The following is a 19,294-nucleotide window of genomic DNA, read 5'->3' as shown; positions in this document are numbered from 1 at the left end:
TAGCCCTCCCCGGAGCACTGAGCGCGCGGGCCGGAGCGGCAGCGCGACGGAAGTGACGCGCTGGGCGGGCGCTTCCGCCGCCGCTCTATGGTGGTGGGGGCGCTCTGCGCTCCATGGCGCCGCGTTTCTATGGCCGCTGGGAGGCCCGAGCGTGTTGGTCAACCCACCCCCGCCATTTCCGCGTCTCTATGGTTGACCCGGAGGTCTCTACTGCTCCCGCCCCCTCCCCGTCTCTATGGTTGCCGGGGGAGGGGGCGCTCTGGTACCTCTTGGCGCCGCTCTCTACTGCTCCCCTCGGCGGCCCCCCCAACACGGACCCAGGCGCCATTGGGGGCTCCAAGCGCTTTATTGGGGTCAATAAATTTATTGGGGGTCAATAGGGGGGGGGGTCATGGGGGAGGGGTGGGGACACCGTGGAGGACCAATGGGGGGGGGGGGACACCCGGGCTGGGGGCTCTTGGGGTGGCCATGGACACCCCGAGGTGACGGGGGACGCCCACAGGTGACAAGGGACACCCATAGGTGACACAGGACACCCCTAGGCGACGCGGGACACCCATAGGTGACAGGGGACACCTACAGGTGACAAGGGACACCCATAGGTGACACAGGACACCCCTAGGCAACGCGGGACACCCATAGGTGACAGGGGACCCCCATAGGTGACAAGGGACACCCATAGGTGACACAAGACACCCCTAGGCGACGCGGGACACCCACAGGTGACAGGGGACACCCATGGGTGTCCACGGGACTCAAGTGACATCATCATGGAGGAAACGCTGGGTTGGGACCTTGGGCCAATGGCTCTTGTGGTGGCCACAGACGCTCTAGATGCTCCAGGGCACCCATAGGTGACCTGGGGACACCCCTGGGTGACAGGGGACGCCCATGTGTGACAGGGGCCACCCCTGGGTGACACAGGGCACCCCCGGGCACCATGGGGACACCCCTACGTACCATGGGGACGCCCCTGGGTGACACAGAATGCCAGTAGTGACATAGGGACATCCCTAGGTGACACAGGATGCCCTTAGGTGCCATGGGGACACCCTTGGGTGCCATGGGGACACCCCTGGGTGACAGGGGATGCCCATGTGTGACAGGGGCCACCCGTGGGTGACAGAGATCTCCCTGGGTGGCACAGGACACCCCTGGGCACCATGGGGACACCCCTATGTGACACAGAATGCCAGTAGCAACATAGGGACATCCCCAGGTGACACAGGACAGCCCTAGGTGACACAGGATGACCATAGGTGACATGGGGACACCCCTGGGTGCCATAGGGACACTCCTAGGTGCCAGAGGGACATCCCTAGGTGACATAGGATGCCCTTAGGTGCCACGGGGACACCCCTAGGTGACACAGGACGCCGCTGGGTGACACAGGACACCCCTAGGTGCCAGAGGGACGCTCCTAGGCGCCATGGGGACACCCCTAGGTGACACAGGACACCCTTAGGTGCCATGGGGACACCCCTGGGTGCCAGAGGGACGCCCCTGGGTGACACAGGACGCCCCTGGGTGACACAGGGGACACCGCTCAGCTGATGTAGACGCGGTGGAAGTCATGCGCGCCGAAGGCCGCGTTGAACTTGACATGGGGACACCCCGGGGCACACAGGATGACCATAGGTGACCCAGGGACACCCCAGGTGACCCAGGGACACCCCGGGTGACCCAGGGGACGCCCCGGGGCGCTCAGCTGATGTAGACGCGGTGGAAGTCGTGCGCGCCGAAGGCCGCGTTGCACTTGGGGCACTTGCGCTGGCGGCTCTCGTAGCGGCCGCGCACGCACTCGAAGCAGAACACGTGGAAGCACTTGGTGAGGACGGCGTCCTTCTTGCGCGCGTTGCAGCAGGGGCACGTGAGCCGCGCCTGGGGACGCAGCGCGCTGCCACCGCGGCCCGCGGGGTCCCCACGGTGTCCCCGTGTCCCCACGGCGCCCTCCGTGTCCCCACAGTGCCCTCCATGTCCCCATGGTGTCCCCACGGTGTCCCCATGTCCCCACACGGTCCCCATGGTGCCCTCCCTGTCCCCACGGTGTCCCCACGGTGCCCTCCATGTCCCCATGCTGTCCCCATGTCCCCACACGGTCCCCATGGCGCCCTCCGTGTCCCTACGGTGTCCCCATGTCCCCACAGCGCCCTCCGTGTCCCCACAGTGCCCTCCACGTCCCCATGGTGTCCCCACGGTGTCCCCGTGTCCCCACACGGTCCCCACGGCGCCCTCCGTGTCCCCACGGAGTCCTCCGTGTCCCCATCTCCCCACGGTGTCCCCATGTCCCTCCATGTCCCCCCATGTTCCCGTGTTCCCGCATCCCCACAGTGTCCCCATATCCCCCAATGTCCCCCATGTCCCTCCATGTCCCTCCATGTCCGCCAATGTCCCACCATGTCCCCCTGTTCCTGCATCCCCACGGTGTCCCCATGTCCCTCCATGTCCCCATGTCCCCACACTGTCCCCGTGTCCCATTCTGTCCCCGTGTCCCCCAGTGTCCCCATGTCCCCACGGTGTCCCCGTGTCCCCGTACCCGGTACTCCTTGATCTCCTCCTGCAGGATCTGGTCGGCGTCGGCGTAAACCTCCACCTTGCGCTGCTTCTCCAGCTTCCGGCGCAGCCGCGACAGCTCCTCCTGCGGGGACGGGGACGTTGGGGACACGGGGACACGGAGGGTCATTGGGGACACGGGGGACATGGGGACACGGAGGGTCATTGGGGACACGGGGACATTGGAGACACAGGGGACATTGGGGACACAGGGGACATCCCGAGCTCTCCCAGGGACACAGGGGACATCCAGGAACGTGGGGGACATCATGGGGACACAGGGAACAGCCCAGAGACCCAGGGCTGCCCCATGGGACCCCCCTGAGCCCCACGGGACCTCCCAGACCCCCTGGAGGACCCCCAGGAACCCCAAGAACCTCCAGGAACTTCCAGGAACCTCCCAGACCCCCAGGAATCCCCAGGACCCCCAAGGAACCTCCAGGAACCTCCCGGGACCCCTAGGAGCCCCCAGGAACCTCCTGGGACCCCCAGGAACTTCCAGGAACCTCCTGGGCCCCCAGGAACCTCCAGGAACCCCAAGAACCTCCAGGAACCTCCTGGACCCCCAGGAACCTCCAGGAACCCCAGAAACCCCCCAAGACCCGCAGAAACACCCAGGAACTTCCAGGAGCCCCAGGAACCCCCAGGACCCTCCAGGAACCTCCCAGAACCCCCAGGAACCTCAAGAACCTCCAGGAACCCCCTAAGACCCCCAGGAACCTCCAGGAGCTTCCAGGACCCCCAGGAACCTCCTGAAACCCCCAGGAGCCCCAGGAGCCCCCAGGATCCCCAAGAACCTCGAAAAACCCCAACAACCTCCCAGAACCCCCAGGAACTTCCAGGAGTCCCCAGGAACTCCCAGGAACCTCAATAATCTCCAAGAACGCCTTAAAACCCCCAAAAACCTCCAGGAACTTCCAGGACCCCCAAGAACCTCCAGGAACCTCCTGGGACCCCCAGGAACCTCCCGGAACCCCCCAGAACCCCGAGAAGCCCCCGGGAACCTCCTGGAACCTCTTGGAAGCCCCAAGAGCCCAGGAGCCCCCCAGGAACCTCCCAGACCCCCAGGAGCCCCCCAAGACCCCCAGGAACCTCCCAGAATCTCCAGGAGTCCCCAGGATCCTCCAGGAACCCCGAGGAGCCCCCAGGATCCTCCAGGGACCCCCCGGACCCCCCGGGCGCCCCGTCCCACCTGGGCGCGCTTCAGGCTCAGCGACTCCTTGTCCTTGGCCGCGCGGTTCTCGGCCGCGCAGGCCTGGAGCTCCCGCAGCCGCCCCTGCACGTGCTCCCCCTGCGCGCGCAGGTCCTCGGCCAGCTGGGCCGCCTCCACGGCCTGGGGACACGGGGACATCCCGGAGATCGGGGACGTCCGGGACGTTGGGGACATCCGGGACAGTGGGGACGTCCGGGACAGCGGGGACATCCCGGGCGTTGGGGGCGTCCCGGACATTGGGGGCTTCCCAGATATTGGGGACATCCCGGACACCAGGGGCATCCCGGGCGTTGGGGACATCCTGGACACCGGGAGCGTCCCGGACACCGGGAACATCCGGGACATTGGGGACATCCTGGGCATTGGGGACATCCCGGACATTGGGGACATCCCGGACACCGGGGACATCCCGGACATTGGGGCGTCCCGGATATTGGGGACATCCTGGGCATTGGGGACGTCCCAGACGTTGGGGACATCCAGGACATTGGGGGCTTCCTGCCCACCAGGCTCCCCCGGACGCCGGGGCCCCTTTCCCAGACACCAGGTCCCTCTCCTGGACCCCAGGGCCCCTTTTCCGGACATCTGGACCCTTCCTGGACCCCAGGTCCCCTCTCCCGGACGCTGGGGCCCTCCCTGGACCCCGGGTCCCCCCCCGGACGCCAGGGCCCCCCCCGGACCCCAGGTCCCCTCCCTGGACCCCAGGTCCCCCCCGGACGCCGGGGCCCCTTTCCCAGACACCAGGTCCCTCTCCTGGACCCCAGGTCCCCTCCCTGGACCCCAGGTCCCCCCCCGGACGCCTGGGCCCCCCGCACCTTCCTCTTGTTGAGCTCCAGCGCCTGCGCCCGCAGCGCCAGCTCCTTCTCCACGGCGCCCAGGCTGCCCTGCAGCAGCCGCTCCTTCTCCTCCAGCTTCTGCACCAGGAGCAGCTGCGCGTCCACCTGCGCGGGGACATGAGGGGACAGCGCGGGGATGGGGACAGCGTGGGGACAACATGGGGACGGGGACAGCGTGGGGACAGCGTGGGGACAATGTGGGGACGGGGACAGCGTGGGGACATGAGGGGACAGCGTGGGGACAGGGACAGCGTGGGGACAGCGTGGGGACGGGGGGACAGCGTGGGGACAGGGACAGCGCGGGGACATGAGGGGACAGCGTGGGGACGGGGCAGCGTGGGGACAGGGGGACAGCATGGGGACAACGTGGGGACGGGGGGACAGCGTGGGGACAATGTGGGGACAATGTGGGGACGGGGGACAGTGCGGGGACGGGGGGACAGCGCGGGGACGAGGGACAGCATGGGGACAGGGGGACAGCGTGGGGACAACGTGGGGACAGGGGGACAGCATGGGGACATGAGGGGACAACATGGGGACAACGTGGGGACAGCGTGGGGACAGGGGACAGTGTGGGGACAATGTGGGGACAAGGGGACAATGTGGGGAAGGGGGGACAGCGTGGGGACGGGGGACAGTGTGGGGACAACGTGGGGACGAGGGGACAACATGGGGACGGGGGACAATGTCAGGACGGGGGCAGCGCGGGGACGGGGGACAGCGTGGAGACGGGGACAATGTGAGGATGGGGGGACAGCATGGGGGGATGAGGGGGGACGAGGGGACACATCGGGGACACGTTGGGGACACATTGGGGACATGAGGGGACACAGGGGGACAGCGTCGGGGACACGAGGGGACAGCACAGGCACGGGGGGACAGCGCGGGGACACGTGGGACGCGTTGGGGACACGGAGCGACACGTTGTGGACACGAGGGGACGCGTTGGGGACATGGAGGGATGCGTTGGGGACACGCAGGGGACGTCTCAGAGACACATAGGGGTATTTGGGGACGTTTTACGAGACGTTTAGGGACATTCAGGCACGTTTTGGGGACGTTTCAGGACATTTAAGGCACAGCTGGGGGATGTCGTGTCCCCACCTGCGCCTCGAGCGCCAGCACCTCCCCGGCCAGCCCGTCCTCTCGGTGTCCCCATGTCCCCTCGGTGTCCCCATGGTGTCTCCCCGTGTCCCCATGTCCCCATGGTGTCCCCATGTCCCCCCCATGTCCCCATGGTGTCCCCATGTCCCCCCATGTCCCCTCACTGTCCCCACCTGCGCCTTGAGCGCCAGCACCTCCCCGGCCAGCCCGTCCCCTCGGTGTCCCCATGGTGTCTCCCCGTGTCCCCATGTCCCCATGTCCCTGTGTCCCCCATGTCCCCATGGTGTCCTCATGTCCCCGTGTCCCCTCGGTGTCCCCATGTCCCCATGGTGTCCCCATGTCCCCCCGTGTCCCCCCATGTCCCCCCGTGCCCCCACCTGCGCCTTGAGCACCAGCACCTCCCTGGCCAGCCCGTCCCCTCGGTGTCCCCATGGTGTCCCCATGTCCCCATGGTGTCCCCATGTCCCCCCATGTCCCCCCATGTCCCCCCACCTGCGCCTTGAGCGCCAGCACCTCCCCGGCCAGCCCGTCCCCTTGGTGTCCCTGTGCCCCATGGTGTCCCCACGGTGTCCCCATGTCCCCCCCCATGTCCCCATGGTGTCCCCATGTCCCCCCACCTGCGCCTTGAGCGCCAGCACCTCCCCGGCCAGCCCGTCCCCTCGGTGTCTCCCCATGTCCCCATGTCCCCATGGTGTCCCCTCGGTGTCTCCCCGTGTCCCCATGGTGTCCCCATGTCCCCACGGTGTCCCCATGTTCCCATGGTGTCCCCATGTCCCCACCTGCGCCTTGAGCGCCAGCACCTCCCCGGCCAGCCCGTCCCCTCGGTGTCCCCGTGTCCCCATGGTGCCCCCACGGTGTCCCCATGTCCCCATGGTGTCCCCATGTCCCCATGTCCCCCCATGTCCCCCCACCTGCGCCTTGAGCGCCAGCACCTCCCCGGCCAGCCCGTCCCCTCGGTGTCCCCGTGTCCCCATGGTGTCCCCATGTCCCCCCATGTCCCCCCATGTCCCCACGGTGTCCCCATGTCCCCCCACCTGCGCCTTGAGCGCCAGCACCTCCCCGGCCAGCCCGTCCCCTCGGTGTCCCCGTGTCCCCATGGTGTCCCCATGGTGTCCTCATGTCCCTGTGTCCCCTCGGTGTCCCCATGTCCCCATGGTGTCCCCATGTCCCCATGGTGTCCCCATGTCCCCATGTCCCCCCATCTCCCCCCACCTGCGCCTTGAGCGCCAGCACCTCCCCGGCCAGCCCGTCCCCTCGGTGTCCCCATGTCCCCACGGTGTCCCCGTGGTGTCCCCACGGTGTCCCCATGTCCCCTCGCTGTCCCCACCTGCGCCTTGAGCGCCAGCACCTCCCCGGCCAGCCCGTCCCCTCGGTGTCCCCATGTCCCCATGGTGTCCCCATGTCCCCAAGGTGTCCCCATGGTGTCCCCACGGTGTCCCCATGTCCCCATGGTGTCCCCATGTCCCCCCACCTGCGCCTTGAGCGCCAGCACCTCCCCGGCCAGCCCGTCCCCTCGGTGTCCCCATGTCCCCTCGGTGTCCCCATGGTGTCCCCATGTCCCCCCTCGCTGTCCCCACCTGCGCCTTGAGCGCCAGCACCTCCCCGGCCAGCCCGTCCTTCTCGTCGCGCAGCAGCCGCTGGATCTGGTTGGCCTTGATGCGCTCGGACATGAGTTTGAAGTTGGCGTCGTCCTTCTCGCGCAGCTGCTGCAGCAGCCGCAGGTTCTGCTCCTGCATGTCCTCGAAGGCCTGGCCGGTCACGTCCATCTCGGACAGCAGCGCCTCCTCCTCCTGCGGGGCGCGACGGCAGCGTGACGTCAGCGTGAGGTCAGTGTGGGGTCAGCGCAACGGCAGCGTGACGTCAGCGTGACGTCAGTGTGGGGTCAGCGTGAGGTCAGCACAACGGCAGCGTGACAGCAGCGCAACGTCAGTGTGACGTCAGCGTGACGACAGCGCAACAACGGCGTGACGTCAGCGTGGGGTCAGCGTGAGGTCAGCACAACATCAGCGTGACGTCAGCGTGACGTCAGCGCGACGGCAGTGTGACGTCAGCGTGAGGTCAGCGTGAGGTCAGCACGACGTCAGCGTGACGTCAGCGTGAGGTCAGCGTGACATCAGCGTGACGTCAGCACAACGGCAGCGTGAGGTCAGCACACCGTCAGTGTGACGTCAGCGTGACGTCAGCGCAACGTCAGTGTGACGTCAGCGTGACGACAGCGTGAGGTCAGCGCAACAGCGGCGTGACGTCAGCATGGGATCAGCGTGAGGTCAGCACAACGTCAGTGTGGGGTCAGCGTGAGGTTAGCGTGACGTCAGCGTGAGGTCAGCACAACGTCAGCGTGACGTCAGTGTGACGACAGCGTGACGTCAGCACGACGTCAGTGTGACGTCAGCGTGACGTCAGCGTGAGGTCAGCGTGACGTCAGCGTGACGTCAGTGTGGGGTCAGCGTGAGGTTAGCGTGACGTCAGCATGACGGCAGCGTGACAGTGCCATGACATCAGCACAAGGTCAGCGTGGCGTCAGAGTGACATCAGCGTGACATCAGCGTCACAGCGGCATAAGGTCAGCGTGACGTCAGCGTGACGTCAGTATGAGATCAGCACGACGTCACCGCAATGTCAGCGTAAGGTTAGTGTTACGTCAGTGTGACGTCAGAGCAAGCTCAACGTGACATCAGCACAATGGCAGCGCGACGTCAGCGTCACAACAGCATGACATCAGCATGACATCAGCGTGACATCAGCGTGACAGCAGCGTAAGGTCAGCGTGACAGCAGCATGAGTCAGCGTGACGTCAACGCGACGGCGGTGTGACGCCATCAAACAGCAGCATGACATGAGCATGATGACAGCATGATAGCACCATGACATCAGCATGAGCTCAGCATGACATCAGCACGGTGTCAGTATAAGGTCAGTGTTACGTCACAGTGAGCTCAGCATGACGTCAGCGTGACATCAGCGTGAGGTCAGCACGATGCCAGCGCAACAGCAGCACGAGGGCACCATGTCGTCAGCATGACATCAGCGTGAGCTCGGCATGACATCACTATGAGGTCAGTGTGACGTCAGCGTGACGTCACCGGCAGCGCCATTGGTGGGGTGGGAAGGGGACAGCCTGGCCCAAGAGCGGCGTGGCCGCGTCCTGCTCGTTCTCTGACGTCACCCATGACGTCATCGTGATGTCATGGGGTTGGGGACAGGCGCAAGCGCTGCAGGTGCTCGATGGTGTCCGAGGCCCCGCCCCCTCGTGGCCCCGCCCACGAGGCCCCGCCCTCCCGAGGCCCCGCCCACCTGCTTGGTGGCCGCCAGCTTGCGCTGCAGGTGCTCGATGGTGTCCGAGGCCCCGCCCCCCCGAGGCCCCGCCCCCCCATGGCCCCACCCACCCCGAGGCCCCGCCCACGAGGCCCCGCCCACCCCGAGGCCCCGCCCACCTGCTTGGTGGCCGCCAGCTTGCGCTGCAGGTGCTCGATGGTGTCCGAGGCCCCGCCCCTCCGTGACCCCGCCCCCCGAAGCCCCGCCCCCCCCGAGGCCCCGCCCACCTGCTTGGTGGCCGCCAGCTTGCGCTGCAGGTGCTCGATGGTGTCCTCGGCCGCGCGCAGGCGCCGCAGGGCGTCGTCGTCGGCGCCGCGGCGCCCGTCCCGGCGCTCCCGCTCCTCCAGCTCCCGCGCCCGCGCGCGCAGCTCCTCCACCTGCCGGGAATGCCGGGAATGCCGGGAATGCCGGGAACGCCGGCAGGAGCGAGAAAACCCGGCGGGATAACAGGAAATGCGGGATGGGGAGGGATTCGGGTGTGCGTGGCGTGTTTTTGGCATGTTTTTGGTGTGTTCTTGGCGTGTTCTTGGTGTGTTTTTGGCATGTTTTTGGTGTGTTTTTGGCATGTTCCTGGTGTGTTTTTGGCATGTTCTCAGCGTGTTTTTGGTGTGTTCTTGGCGTGTTCTCAGCGTGTTCTCGGCGTGTTTTTGGCGTGTTCTTGGTGTGTTCTTAGCATGTTCTTGGTGTGGTTTTGGCGTGTTCTTGGTGTGTTTTTGGTGTGTTCTCAGTGTGTTTTTGGCGTGTTCTCGGCGTGTTTTTGGTGTGTTTTTGGCGTGTTCTCGGCGTGTTTTTGGCGTGTTCTTGGTGTGTTTTTGGTATGTTTTCGGTGTGTTTTTGGTGTGTTCTCCGCGTGTTCCCGCTCACCTCGGCCTTGCTCTTGCGCTCGGCCGCCATCAGCGTCACCTTGTCCCGCTGCTCCTTGGGCGCCGACTTGTACATGTCCAGCAGCAGCTTCATCTCCTTCTGGCTCTCCTGCGCCTTCCTGCGCACACCCGTGGCACACCCGTGTCACACCCGTGTCACACCCGTGTCACATCCGTGTCACACACGTCACACGCGTGTCACCCCCCCATGTCCCTATCCCACCCCCACGGGGAGGAGTGAGATGCGAGGAGGGGGGAACACGCGTGTGCTTGGCGTGTGCTTGGTCTATAGCCCCCCCGACACCCCATAGGACCCTATAGAGACCCCAAACCCCCCATAGGTGCCCCCCACAGCCCTCCCAGGCTCCCTATAGACCCTATAGATGCCCCCTGGCACCCTACAGCCCCCCCATAGCCGCCCCATAGGCCCCCCATCACCCCATAGCCCCCTATAGCCCCCCCATCACCCCATAGCCGCCCCATAGGCCCCCCCATCACCCCATAGCCCCCCACGGACCCCACAGCCCCCCCCAAACGCCCTAGAGCCGCCCCCCCGCAGCCCCTCCTCACTTAAGCTCCGCCCGCAGCTGCTTCAGTAGCTCCGCCTCCTTCTTCTTAGGCTCCTCCCCCGAGGAGGAGGAGGAGGCCTTGGGCCGGGCCCCTCCCCCCCCGGGGCCCCTCCAGCCCCCGCGGGGGGGGGCCGGGGGAGGCGGCGGAGGGGGCGGCTCCCGGGGGCGGGGCGGGGGCGGGGCCACCGCTGGCTCCTCCTCCTCCGCCCGCCGGGCGCCGCCCCCCTCGGTGGGGGTGGGAGGGGGCGGGGGCTCCTCCCGTGGCCGGGGAGCAGGGCGGGGCTCGGTGGGGGGCGGGGCTTGAGGCGCCGGCCCCGCCCCCTCCTTGGGCAGCGGCTCCTCCTCCTTGGGCGGGGCCTCCTCGGGGCCGCCCCCCCCTCCTCCTCCTCCTCCTGGAGCTGGGGGGGCAGGGGAGGGGCCGGGGGTGGGGCCTGCGGGGGGCGGAGCCACCGCGGCCGCGGGGGGCGGGGCCTGAGGGGCGGCACCGCTCGCCTGGAGGCGGAGCTGGAGGGAAGCAGAGACGGGGGCGGGGTTAGGGGAGGCTCAAAGCCCCCCCAGTGCTTAGCCCCGCCCCTACAGGTTTGACCCAGCCCCGTGGAGCTGTGGCCCCGCCCCCAGGCACTTTAGCTCCGCCCTCAAGGTTATCAAAGCCCCCCCCACTTGGTCCCGCCTCCAGGCACTTTGGCTCCGCCCCCAAGCTTGTCCAGGCCCTGCAAGGCCTGGCCCCGCCCCCTCGGGTTGGGCCCCGCCCCCGGCACCCTGGCCCCGCCCACCTTGGCGATGTCGGCCTGCGCCTCGCGCAGCTTCCGCTTGTAGCGCTGGACGTCACCCTTGAGCTGGTGGTTGTGGTTCTGCAGGCTGGAGATGAGGTGGCGCATCTCGCGGTTGATGGGGCCTGGGGACACCAAGGGGACATGGGGACATTGGGGACACAGGGACATCTCGCGGTTGATGGGGCCTGGGGACACCAAGGGGACATTGGGGACATGGGGACATCTCGCGGTTGATGGGGCCTGGGGACACCAAGGGGACATGGGGACATTGGGGACATGGGGACATCTCGCGGTTGATGGAACCTGGGGACACCAAGGGGACATGGGGACATGGGGACATCTCGCGGTTGATGGGGCCTGGGGACACCAAGGGGACATTGGGGACATGGGGACATGTCGGGGTTGATGGGGCCTGGGGACACCAAGGGGACATGGGGACATTGGGGACATGGGGACATCTCGCGGTTGATGGAACCTGGGGACACCAAGGGGACATGGGGACATTGGGGACATCTCGCGGTTGATGGGGCCTGGGGACACCAAGGGGACATTGGGGACATGGGGACATCTCGCGGTTGATGGGGCCTGGGGACACCAAGGGGACATGGGGACATTGGGGACATCTTGCGGTTGATGGGTCCTGGGGACACCAAGGGGACATGGGGACATCTCAGGGTTGATGGAACCTGGGGACACCAAGGGGACATGGGGACATTGGGGACATTGGGGACATCTCGCAGTTGATGGGGCCTGGGGATGTGGGGACGTTGGGGACGTTGGGGACATCGCGGACGCGGACACGGACCCGCCTGCTCGTTGGCCGCCAGGTTCTGCTCGAACTCGATGCGCAGCATCTCGTACTCCTTGCGCACCTGCGCCAGGGTGTCCTCCAGCTGGATCACCTCCGTGCGCAGCTTCTTCTGCACGTTCAGCTCGTCGCTCTGCGCGGAGCGCGGGCGCGTGAGCGGCGCCGGGACCCAGCGGGACCCAACACAACCCAACGGGACTCAACTGGACCCAACAGGAGCCAATGGGACCCAACAGAACCCAACGGGACTCAACTGGACCCAACAGGAGCCAATGGGACCCAACAGAACCCAGCGGGACCCAACGGGACCCAATGGGACCCAACGGCAGCCGATGGGACCCAACAGGACCCAACTGGACCTGGCACGACCCAATGAGACCCAATGGGACCCAACGGGACTCAATGGGAGCCAACGGGACCCAGCGGGACTCAACTGGACCCAATAGGACCCAACAGAACCCAATGGGACCCGGCACAACCCAATGAGACCCAACGGGACTCAATGGGAGCCAACGGGACCCAGTAGGACTCAACTGGACCCAATGGGACCCAACAGGACCCAAAAGGACTCAACGGGACCCAGCAGGACCCAACAGAACCCAACGGGACTCAATGGGACCCAGCAGGACCCAATGTAACCCAGTGCAACCCAATGGGACCTAATGTGACCCAACATGCCCCAACAGGACCCAACATGAGCCAACGCAACCCAACGTGACCCAACGGGACCTAAGGTGACCTAACGGGACCCAACATGAGCCAACGGGGCCAACGCGACCCAACGCAGCCCAACAGGCCGCAACGCAACCCAATGCGCCGCAAGGCGTCCCCGCGGTGCCACCTCCATGTGCTCGATGTGGCGCAGGTGGCTGTTCTTGGTGGCCAGCAGCAGCGCACGGGCCTCGTCCAGCTGCGTCTTCACCTGGAGGCTCTCGTTGTAGAGCAGCGAGAACTGCGACTGCAGCACCTTGTACTCGAGCGTCTCCTTCACGGCCTCCTCGGGCAGCGCGCGCAGGGCCACCTGCGCCAGCGGCGTCACCGGGCGTCCCCGCGCGGCCCCGCGGCGCCCCGCGTTCCCCGCGCCCACCTTGAGGCGCTCGTGGCCCCGCACGGCCTCCTGCAGCTCCTGCTGCAGCTTCTCCAGCTCCGCCATGCGGCTGTTGGCCAACTCCTGGTTGCCCTCGAGCTCCGCGTTCAGCATCTCGAACTGGGGGGAACGGGGCCGTTCGGGGGGTTCTGGACGCTCGGGGACGTCCCCAGGGCCCAAGGGACATCCCTGTCCCCATCAAGTCCCCAATGTCCCCCTAGATCCCACAGGAACCTCCCAGGAACCCCCTAGGTTCTCCAGATCTGTGTACACCTCCCCAAACTGTGGGGAAATGGGGCTTTTTGGGCATTTTGTGGGATTCTGTGCACTCAGAGACACCCCCCAGCCCCCAAGGGACATCCCTGTCCCCAACAGGTCCCCAGGGTCCCCCTAGACCCAACAGGAACCTCCCAGGAACCCCCCCAGATCCTCCCACCCCATGGTTGATATTTCGAAACACAAGGAAAAAGGGAAGAATTTGGGGGTTTTGGGGTGTTCTGGTCACTGAGGGACCCCCCAGCCCCCCGGGACACCCCCGTGTCCCCAGTGTCCCCAAGGGCTGTCACCTTCTGCATGCTGAGCGTGATCTGGCCTCCCTGGAAGCCCCCCGAGCTCCCGGACGCGTAATAGCCCGAGTTGAGCTGCCACCGGGGGGACACGGGGGACACGTCAGGGGACACGTCAGGGGACACGTGTCCCCATGTCCCCCGTGTCCCCTCGTATCTATCCATGTCCCCCATGTCCCCCCGCGTCCCCCATGTCCCCCGTGTCCCTCCGTGTCCCCTATGTCCCTCCATGCCCCTCTACGTCCTGCCATCCCCCACACATCCCCAATGTCCCCATTATCCTTGATGTCCCCAAATGTCCCCAACGCCCCCCGTGTCCCCATTGTCCCCAATGTCCCCGTGTCCCCGTGTCACCTGCTCCAGCGCCTCGGCCAGGTGCCGGTTGAGCCGCTGCTCCCTCTTGCGCACGCGCGCGCTGTCCCCAATGTCCCCAATGTCCCCAATGTCCCCGTGTCCCCAATGTCCCCAATGTCCCCAATATCCCCATTGTCCCCAATGTCCCCAATGTCCCCGATGTCCCCTGTCACCTGCTCCAGCGCCTCGGCCAGGTGCCGGTTGAGCCGCTGCTCCCTCTTGCGCACGCGCGCGCTGTCCCCAATGTCCCCATTGTCCCCAATGTCCCCGTGTCCCCAATGTCCCCATTGTCCCCAATGTGCCCAATGTCTCCAATGTCCCCAATGTCCCCGATGTCCCCATTGTCCCCAATGTCCCCTGTCACCTGCTCCAGCGCCTCGGCCAGGTGCCGGTTGAGCCGCTGCTCCCTCTTGCGCACGCGCGCGCTGTCCCCAATGTCCCCGTGTCCCCAATGTCCCCAATGTCCCCATTGTCCCCAATGTCCCCAATGTCCCCATTGTCCCCGTGTCCCCATTGTCCCCAATGTCCCCAATGTCCCCGTGTCACCTGCTCCAGCGCCTCGGCCAGGTGCCGGTTGAGCCGCTGCTCCCTCTTGCGCACGCGCGCGCTGTCCCACTGCAGATCCTCCACCGTCGTCTCCATCTCCAGCACTTTGGTCTCGGCCGAGGTCGCCTTGTCCTGCAGCTCCGCCAGCTGCCACCGCGCGCCCGTGTCCCCGTGTCCCCGAGGGAGAGAGGGCGGCGTCAGGGGGCCACCAAGGGGTCCCCAAGGTGTCCCCGAGGGTGCCCAAGGGAGACAGGGTGACATCAGGACACTGGTTTTGTCCCCAGTGTGTCCCCAAGGGGGTCCCCAGGAGGACAGGGGCACCCTGGGGTCCTGCAGCTCCATCGCTTGTGTCCCCAAGGTGTCCCCAAGGGTCACAGGGTGGCATTAAGGGGCTGCTTTGGCTACTTGTGTTCCTGTGTCCCCAGGGTGTCCCCGAGATGTCCCCAAGGGTCACAGGGTGACATTAAGGGGCTGCTTTGGCCACTTGTGTCCCCAAGGTGTCCCCAAGGGGGGGTGCTCTGACACACAAGGAGGTGACAGGGACCAGGAAAAGGTGACAACAAGTAACAGAAACCCCAGAAACAAAACAGAAGCTGACAGCGGGTGACAGGTCATGGGAGACAACAGAAAATGACAATGGGTGGTAATAGGTGGCAGCGGGGCACAGCAGGACACTGAAGGTGACAGATGATAACAGCTACTACGAAACCGTACGAGGTGACACTAGATGACAAGAGACGACAAGAAACAATGAGAGGCGACAAGAGCTGCCAGTGGGTGACAGCGGGTGGCAGGAGGTGGCACTGGGGGCACGGAGGGCGCAGCGGGTGACACGGGTGACGCGGTGACGCGGGGGATGCGGGTGACGCGGGTGACGTGGTGACGCGGGGACGCGGGTGACGCGGTGGCACTGGGGACAGGGAGGGCGCAGCGGGTGACACCGGGTGACACGGGTGACACCGGGTGACGCGGCGACGCGGCGGCACCTCCAGCCCCGCGCGGTGGTGCTGGGGACAGGGAGGGCGCAGCGGGTGACGCGGGGGACGCGGGTGACACCGGGTGACGCGGTGACGCGGCGGCACCTCCAGCCCCGCGCGGTGGTGCTGCTCCTGCAGCTGCAGCGCCAGCTCCTGCAGCCGCCGGTTCTCGCGCAGCAGCTCCCGGGTGACGGCGCGCGGGGCCTCGGCCACCTCGGCTGGGGACAGGGGACACCGCGACGTCACCGCGATGTCCCCCCTTGTCCCGGGTGTCCCCACAGTGTCCCCATGTCCCCCCCCGGTGCTCACTGTGCACCAGCAGGCGGGCGCCTGGCTCCCGGCCGTGTGTCCCCCATGTCCCCCCGTGTCCCCAATGTCCCCACATTGTCCCCAATGTCCCCTGGTCCCTATCGCTCACCGTGCGCCAGCAGGCGCGTGCCCAGCTCCCCCGCCCCCAGCAGTGTCCCCGTGTCCCCAGTGTCCCCCCGTACTCACCGTGCGCCAGCAGCCGCGCTCCAGTGCGTGTGGCCGCCGCTGCGCCGCCACCAGCCATGTCCCCATGTGTCCCCATGTCCCCATGTCCCCTCACTGTCCCCAATGTCCCCATACTCACCGTGGGCGAGCAGCCTTGCTCCCAGCACATGCGGCCAGCACTGCACCGCCACCAGCCGTGTCCCCATGTGTCCCCATGTTCCCATGTGTCCCCATGTCCCCGTGTGTCCCCATGTGTCCCCATGTCCCCTCATTGTCCCCATGTCACTCACCGTGCGCTATCAGCCGCGCTCCCAACGCGTGGGGACGCCGTTGTGCCGCCGCCAGCCCCCGCACCAGGCGGCAGAGCAGGGCCCGCGCGGGCGCCAGCCGTGTCCCCGTGTGTCCCCGTGTGTCCCCATGTCCCCTCATTGTCTCCAATGTCCCCATACTCACCGTGTGCCACCAGCCGTGCTCCCAACGCGTGCGGTCGCCGTTGCACCGCCGCCAGCCCCCGCACCAGGCGGCAGAGCAGGGCCCGCGCGGGCGCCAGCCGTGTCCCCGTGTGTCCCCATGTCCCCATGTCCCCTCATTGTCCCCGTGTCCCCTCATTGTCCCCATGTCCCCATGTCACTCACCGTGCGCTATCAGCCGTGCTCCCAACGCGTGGGGACGCCGTTGTGCCGCCGCCAGCCCCCGCACCAGGCGGCAGAGCAGGGCCCGCGCCGGCGCCAGCCGCGGCCGCAGCTGCAGGGCCCCCTCCTCGGCGCTGCCCCCCGCCAGGGCCGCCAGCAGCGACGCCAGCGCCGACGGCAGCGGGGACGGCAGCGGTGACGTCAGCGGTGACGTCACGCAGGCCCCGGGCGGGGACGGCGCCGCCGGCCCCCCCGGCGGGGGAGGGGGAGGGGGGGAGGAGAGGGGAGGGGGCGGAGGGGGCGGCGGGGGGAGGGGGGGGGCGGCGGCGGAGGGGGGGCACCCGGGGGGGCCGCCCAGGGCGGGTCTGGGGGAGGGGGGCGGGGTTAAGGGAGGCTCCTCCCCCATGACCCCCCATTGACCCCCCTCCATTGACCCTGGACCCCCCCCACCTGGATCCCTCCCCCATGAGCCCCCCACGACCCCCCCATTGACCCCACCCACTTGGACCCCCATGACCCCCCCATTGACCCTGGACCCCTCCCCCATGACCCCCCCATTGACCCGCCCCCACCAGGACCCCCCCCCATGAGCCCCCCACGACCCCCTCATTGACCCTGGACCCCCCCCACTTGGACCCTTCCCCCATGAGCCCCCCCATTGACCCTTGACCCCCCCCAACACCAGGACCCCCCCCCATGAGCCCCCCCGCAACCCCCCTATTGACCATCGACCCCCCCTTCTCCTCCAGGGCCCCCCCCAGATACCCCAGAGCCCCCCCAGCCCTTTGCCCCCTCCCCAAATAACCCCCCATGTCCCCTCCCCCCATGTCCCTTTGTCCCCCCCCCCGTGTCCCTCGTCCCCCCCTCCTCACCGCTGCCCGCGGGGGGGTCTCCAGGTGCGGGGGGGGCCCCCGGGGGCTCGGGGGGGTCCCCGGGGGGGGGGGCTCTCGCCCTCGACCCCCCCCCGCCGCAGCAGCAGCGCCTGGAGCTCCGTGTCCAGCTGAGGGGACAAGGGGGGACGTTGAGGACACGGGGGGACGTTGAGGACACGGGGGGGACACTGAGGACACGGGGGGACACTGAGGACACGGGGGGACATTGTGGACACGGGGGGACACTGAGGACACGGGGGGCATGGGGGACATTGGGGCAGTTTAGGATGTTCTGGGGTCACTTTGCCATCTCGACCCATTCTTGATCACTTTGGGGTCATTTGGGCACAATTGAAGGAAATAGGAACTGCATTAGGAGCAATTGACCCAAAATTGGGCACCCTGGACCTATTATCACTCCCACAGAGACCCTTTTGGGCCATTTCCAGTCACTTTGGTGATGTTCTGGGCCATTTTCATTCCCCGGAGCCATTCAGGGCGAATTTCACTCCTTTTTGTGCCATTTTGGACCAATTTTGGGCACCTGGGAGCCATTTTTGGCCATTTTCACTCCCATCGGGGCCATTGAGCACCATTTCCAGTCACCCTAAGTCCATTTTGGGCCATTTTCAGTCTCCTTGAATCCCTTTTAACCCATTTCCAGTCATCTGCGGTTCATTTAGGACCATTCCCAGTCACCTACGGGCCGCTCAGCGTCATTTTCTGTCCCCAGAACCCATTCAGGGCCATTCAGGGCCACCTGGGGGCCATTTCGGGACATTTCCTGCACCCCCAGCCCCATTAAGGGCCATTCCGCACCCCCTGGGTGCCATTTCGGGCCATTCCGAGCCCCCCGGGTGCCATTTCGGGCCATTCCGAGCCCCCCTGGACGCCCTTTCGGGCCATGTGGAGCCCCCCGGGCGCCCTTTCGGGCCATGTGGAGCCCCCCGGCGCCCCTCGGGGCGTCCCCCCATCCCCAGCCCCATTTCGGGCCATGCGGAGCCCCCCAGCCCCATTTCGGGCCATGTGGAGCCCCCCGGGCGCCCCTCGGGGCCGTCCCCCCGTCCCCGTCCCCGCTCCCGTCCCACCTGCGCCCAGTAGCGGTGCACCAGGCGCAGGGTGGCGTCGTCCGTGGCCTGGCGCTTCTCCAGCTTCTCGATGCGCTCGCGCAGCTCGTCCTCGCACGCCTGCCGCTGCTCCAGCCGCTCCGCCAGCTTCTTGTTGCGGAACTGCAGCACCTTGGCGTCCATCTCCTCCTGCGGGGGGGCCGGCAAGTCGGGGGGGCCCCGGTGTCCGGGGGGGGGGTCTGGAGGGGGGGTCTGCAGGGCCCCGGCGTCCGGGGGGGGGTCCGGGGGGGGGGGTCCGAGAGGGGGTCCAGGGGGAAGTCCGGGGGATCCAGGGGGCCCCGGCATCCAGGTGGGGGTCCGGGGGATCTGGGGGGCCCCAGCGACCGGGTGGGAGTCTGGGGGGCGGTCCAGGTGGGGTTCCGGGGGGCCCCGGTGTCCGGGTGGGGGTCCGGGTGGGGGTCCGCGGGGCCCCGGTTGTCCGAGTGGGGGTCTGGGGGGTCCCGGCGTCCAGGTGGGCGTCCGGGGGGGCCCCGGTGTCCGGGGTGGGGGTCCGGGGGGGGGGGGGGTCCAGGGGGGCCCCAGCATCCGGGTGGGGGTCCCGGGGGCCCTGGCGTCTGGGTGGGGGTTCAGAGGGGGTCCCGGCATCCGGGGTGGGGGTCCGGGGGGGGCCCTGGCGTCCGGGGGG

At 67.4% G+C, this 19,294-nt stretch overlaps 1 protein-coding gene across 1 annotated transcript; it reads right to left on the bottom strand.

The window, feature by feature from the left end:
- Nucleotides 1-1,698: 1,698 nt before the first annotated feature.
- LOC148590721 (E3 ubiquitin-protein ligase BRE1B-like) lies at nt 1,699-18,798 on the bottom strand. The gene is made up of 19 exons (XM_088538663.1): nt 18,631-18,798; nt 17,622-17,670; nt 15,670-15,782; nt 14,588-14,734; nt 13,688-13,762; nt 13,122-13,241; nt 12,876-13,055; nt 12,032-12,167; nt 11,227-11,348; nt 10,847-10,957; nt 10,665-10,735; nt 10,455-10,562; nt 9,886-10,003; nt 9,249-9,398; nt 7,284-7,496; nt 4,582-4,707; nt 3,746-3,886; nt 2,537-2,638; nt 1,699-1,881 (listed from the first exon to the last, which is right to left on the bottom strand). Exons 1-19 carry the CDS (start codon nt 18,790-18,792, stop codon nt 1,705-1,707), a joined length of 2,421 nt encoding a protein of 806 aa, XP_088394789.1. The 5' UTR covers nt 18,793-18,798; the 3' UTR covers nt 1,699-1,704.
- Between the last annotated feature and the right edge of the window lie 496 nt (nt 18,799-19,294).

This window comes from Tinamus guttatus, unplaced genomic scaffold, assembly GCF_059628265.1.
Source record: "Tinamus guttatus ecotype Peru unplaced genomic scaffold, ASM5962826v1 Tinamus_guttatus_pri_ptg001139l, whole genome shotgun sequence".
In the NCBI taxonomy this organism is placed as follows: Eukaryota; Metazoa; Chordata; class Aves; order Tinamiformes; family Tinamidae; genus Tinamus; species Tinamus guttatus.
The sequence above is the reverse complement of the archived record's forward strand: the minus strand, read 5'-3'. Positions and strand labels throughout refer to the sequence as shown.

Excerpts from the sequence above, each read along its gene's own strand:
- LOC148590721 (XM_088538663.1), bottom strand. The coding sequence starts at position 18,792 with ATGGACGCCAAGGTGCTGCAGTTCCGCAACAAGAAGCTGGCGGAGCGG. Across the intron at positions 13,763-14,587 it reads TGGCCGAGGCGCTGGAGCAG|CTCAACTCGGGCTATTACGC; the intron begins GTGACACGGGGA and ends CCCCGGTGGCAG. Across the intron at positions 10,563-10,664 it reads ACCGAGGGGGGCGGCGCCCG|GGGCCCCGGGGGGGGAGGGG; the intron begins GCGGGCGGAGGA and ends CGGGGGCTGGAG.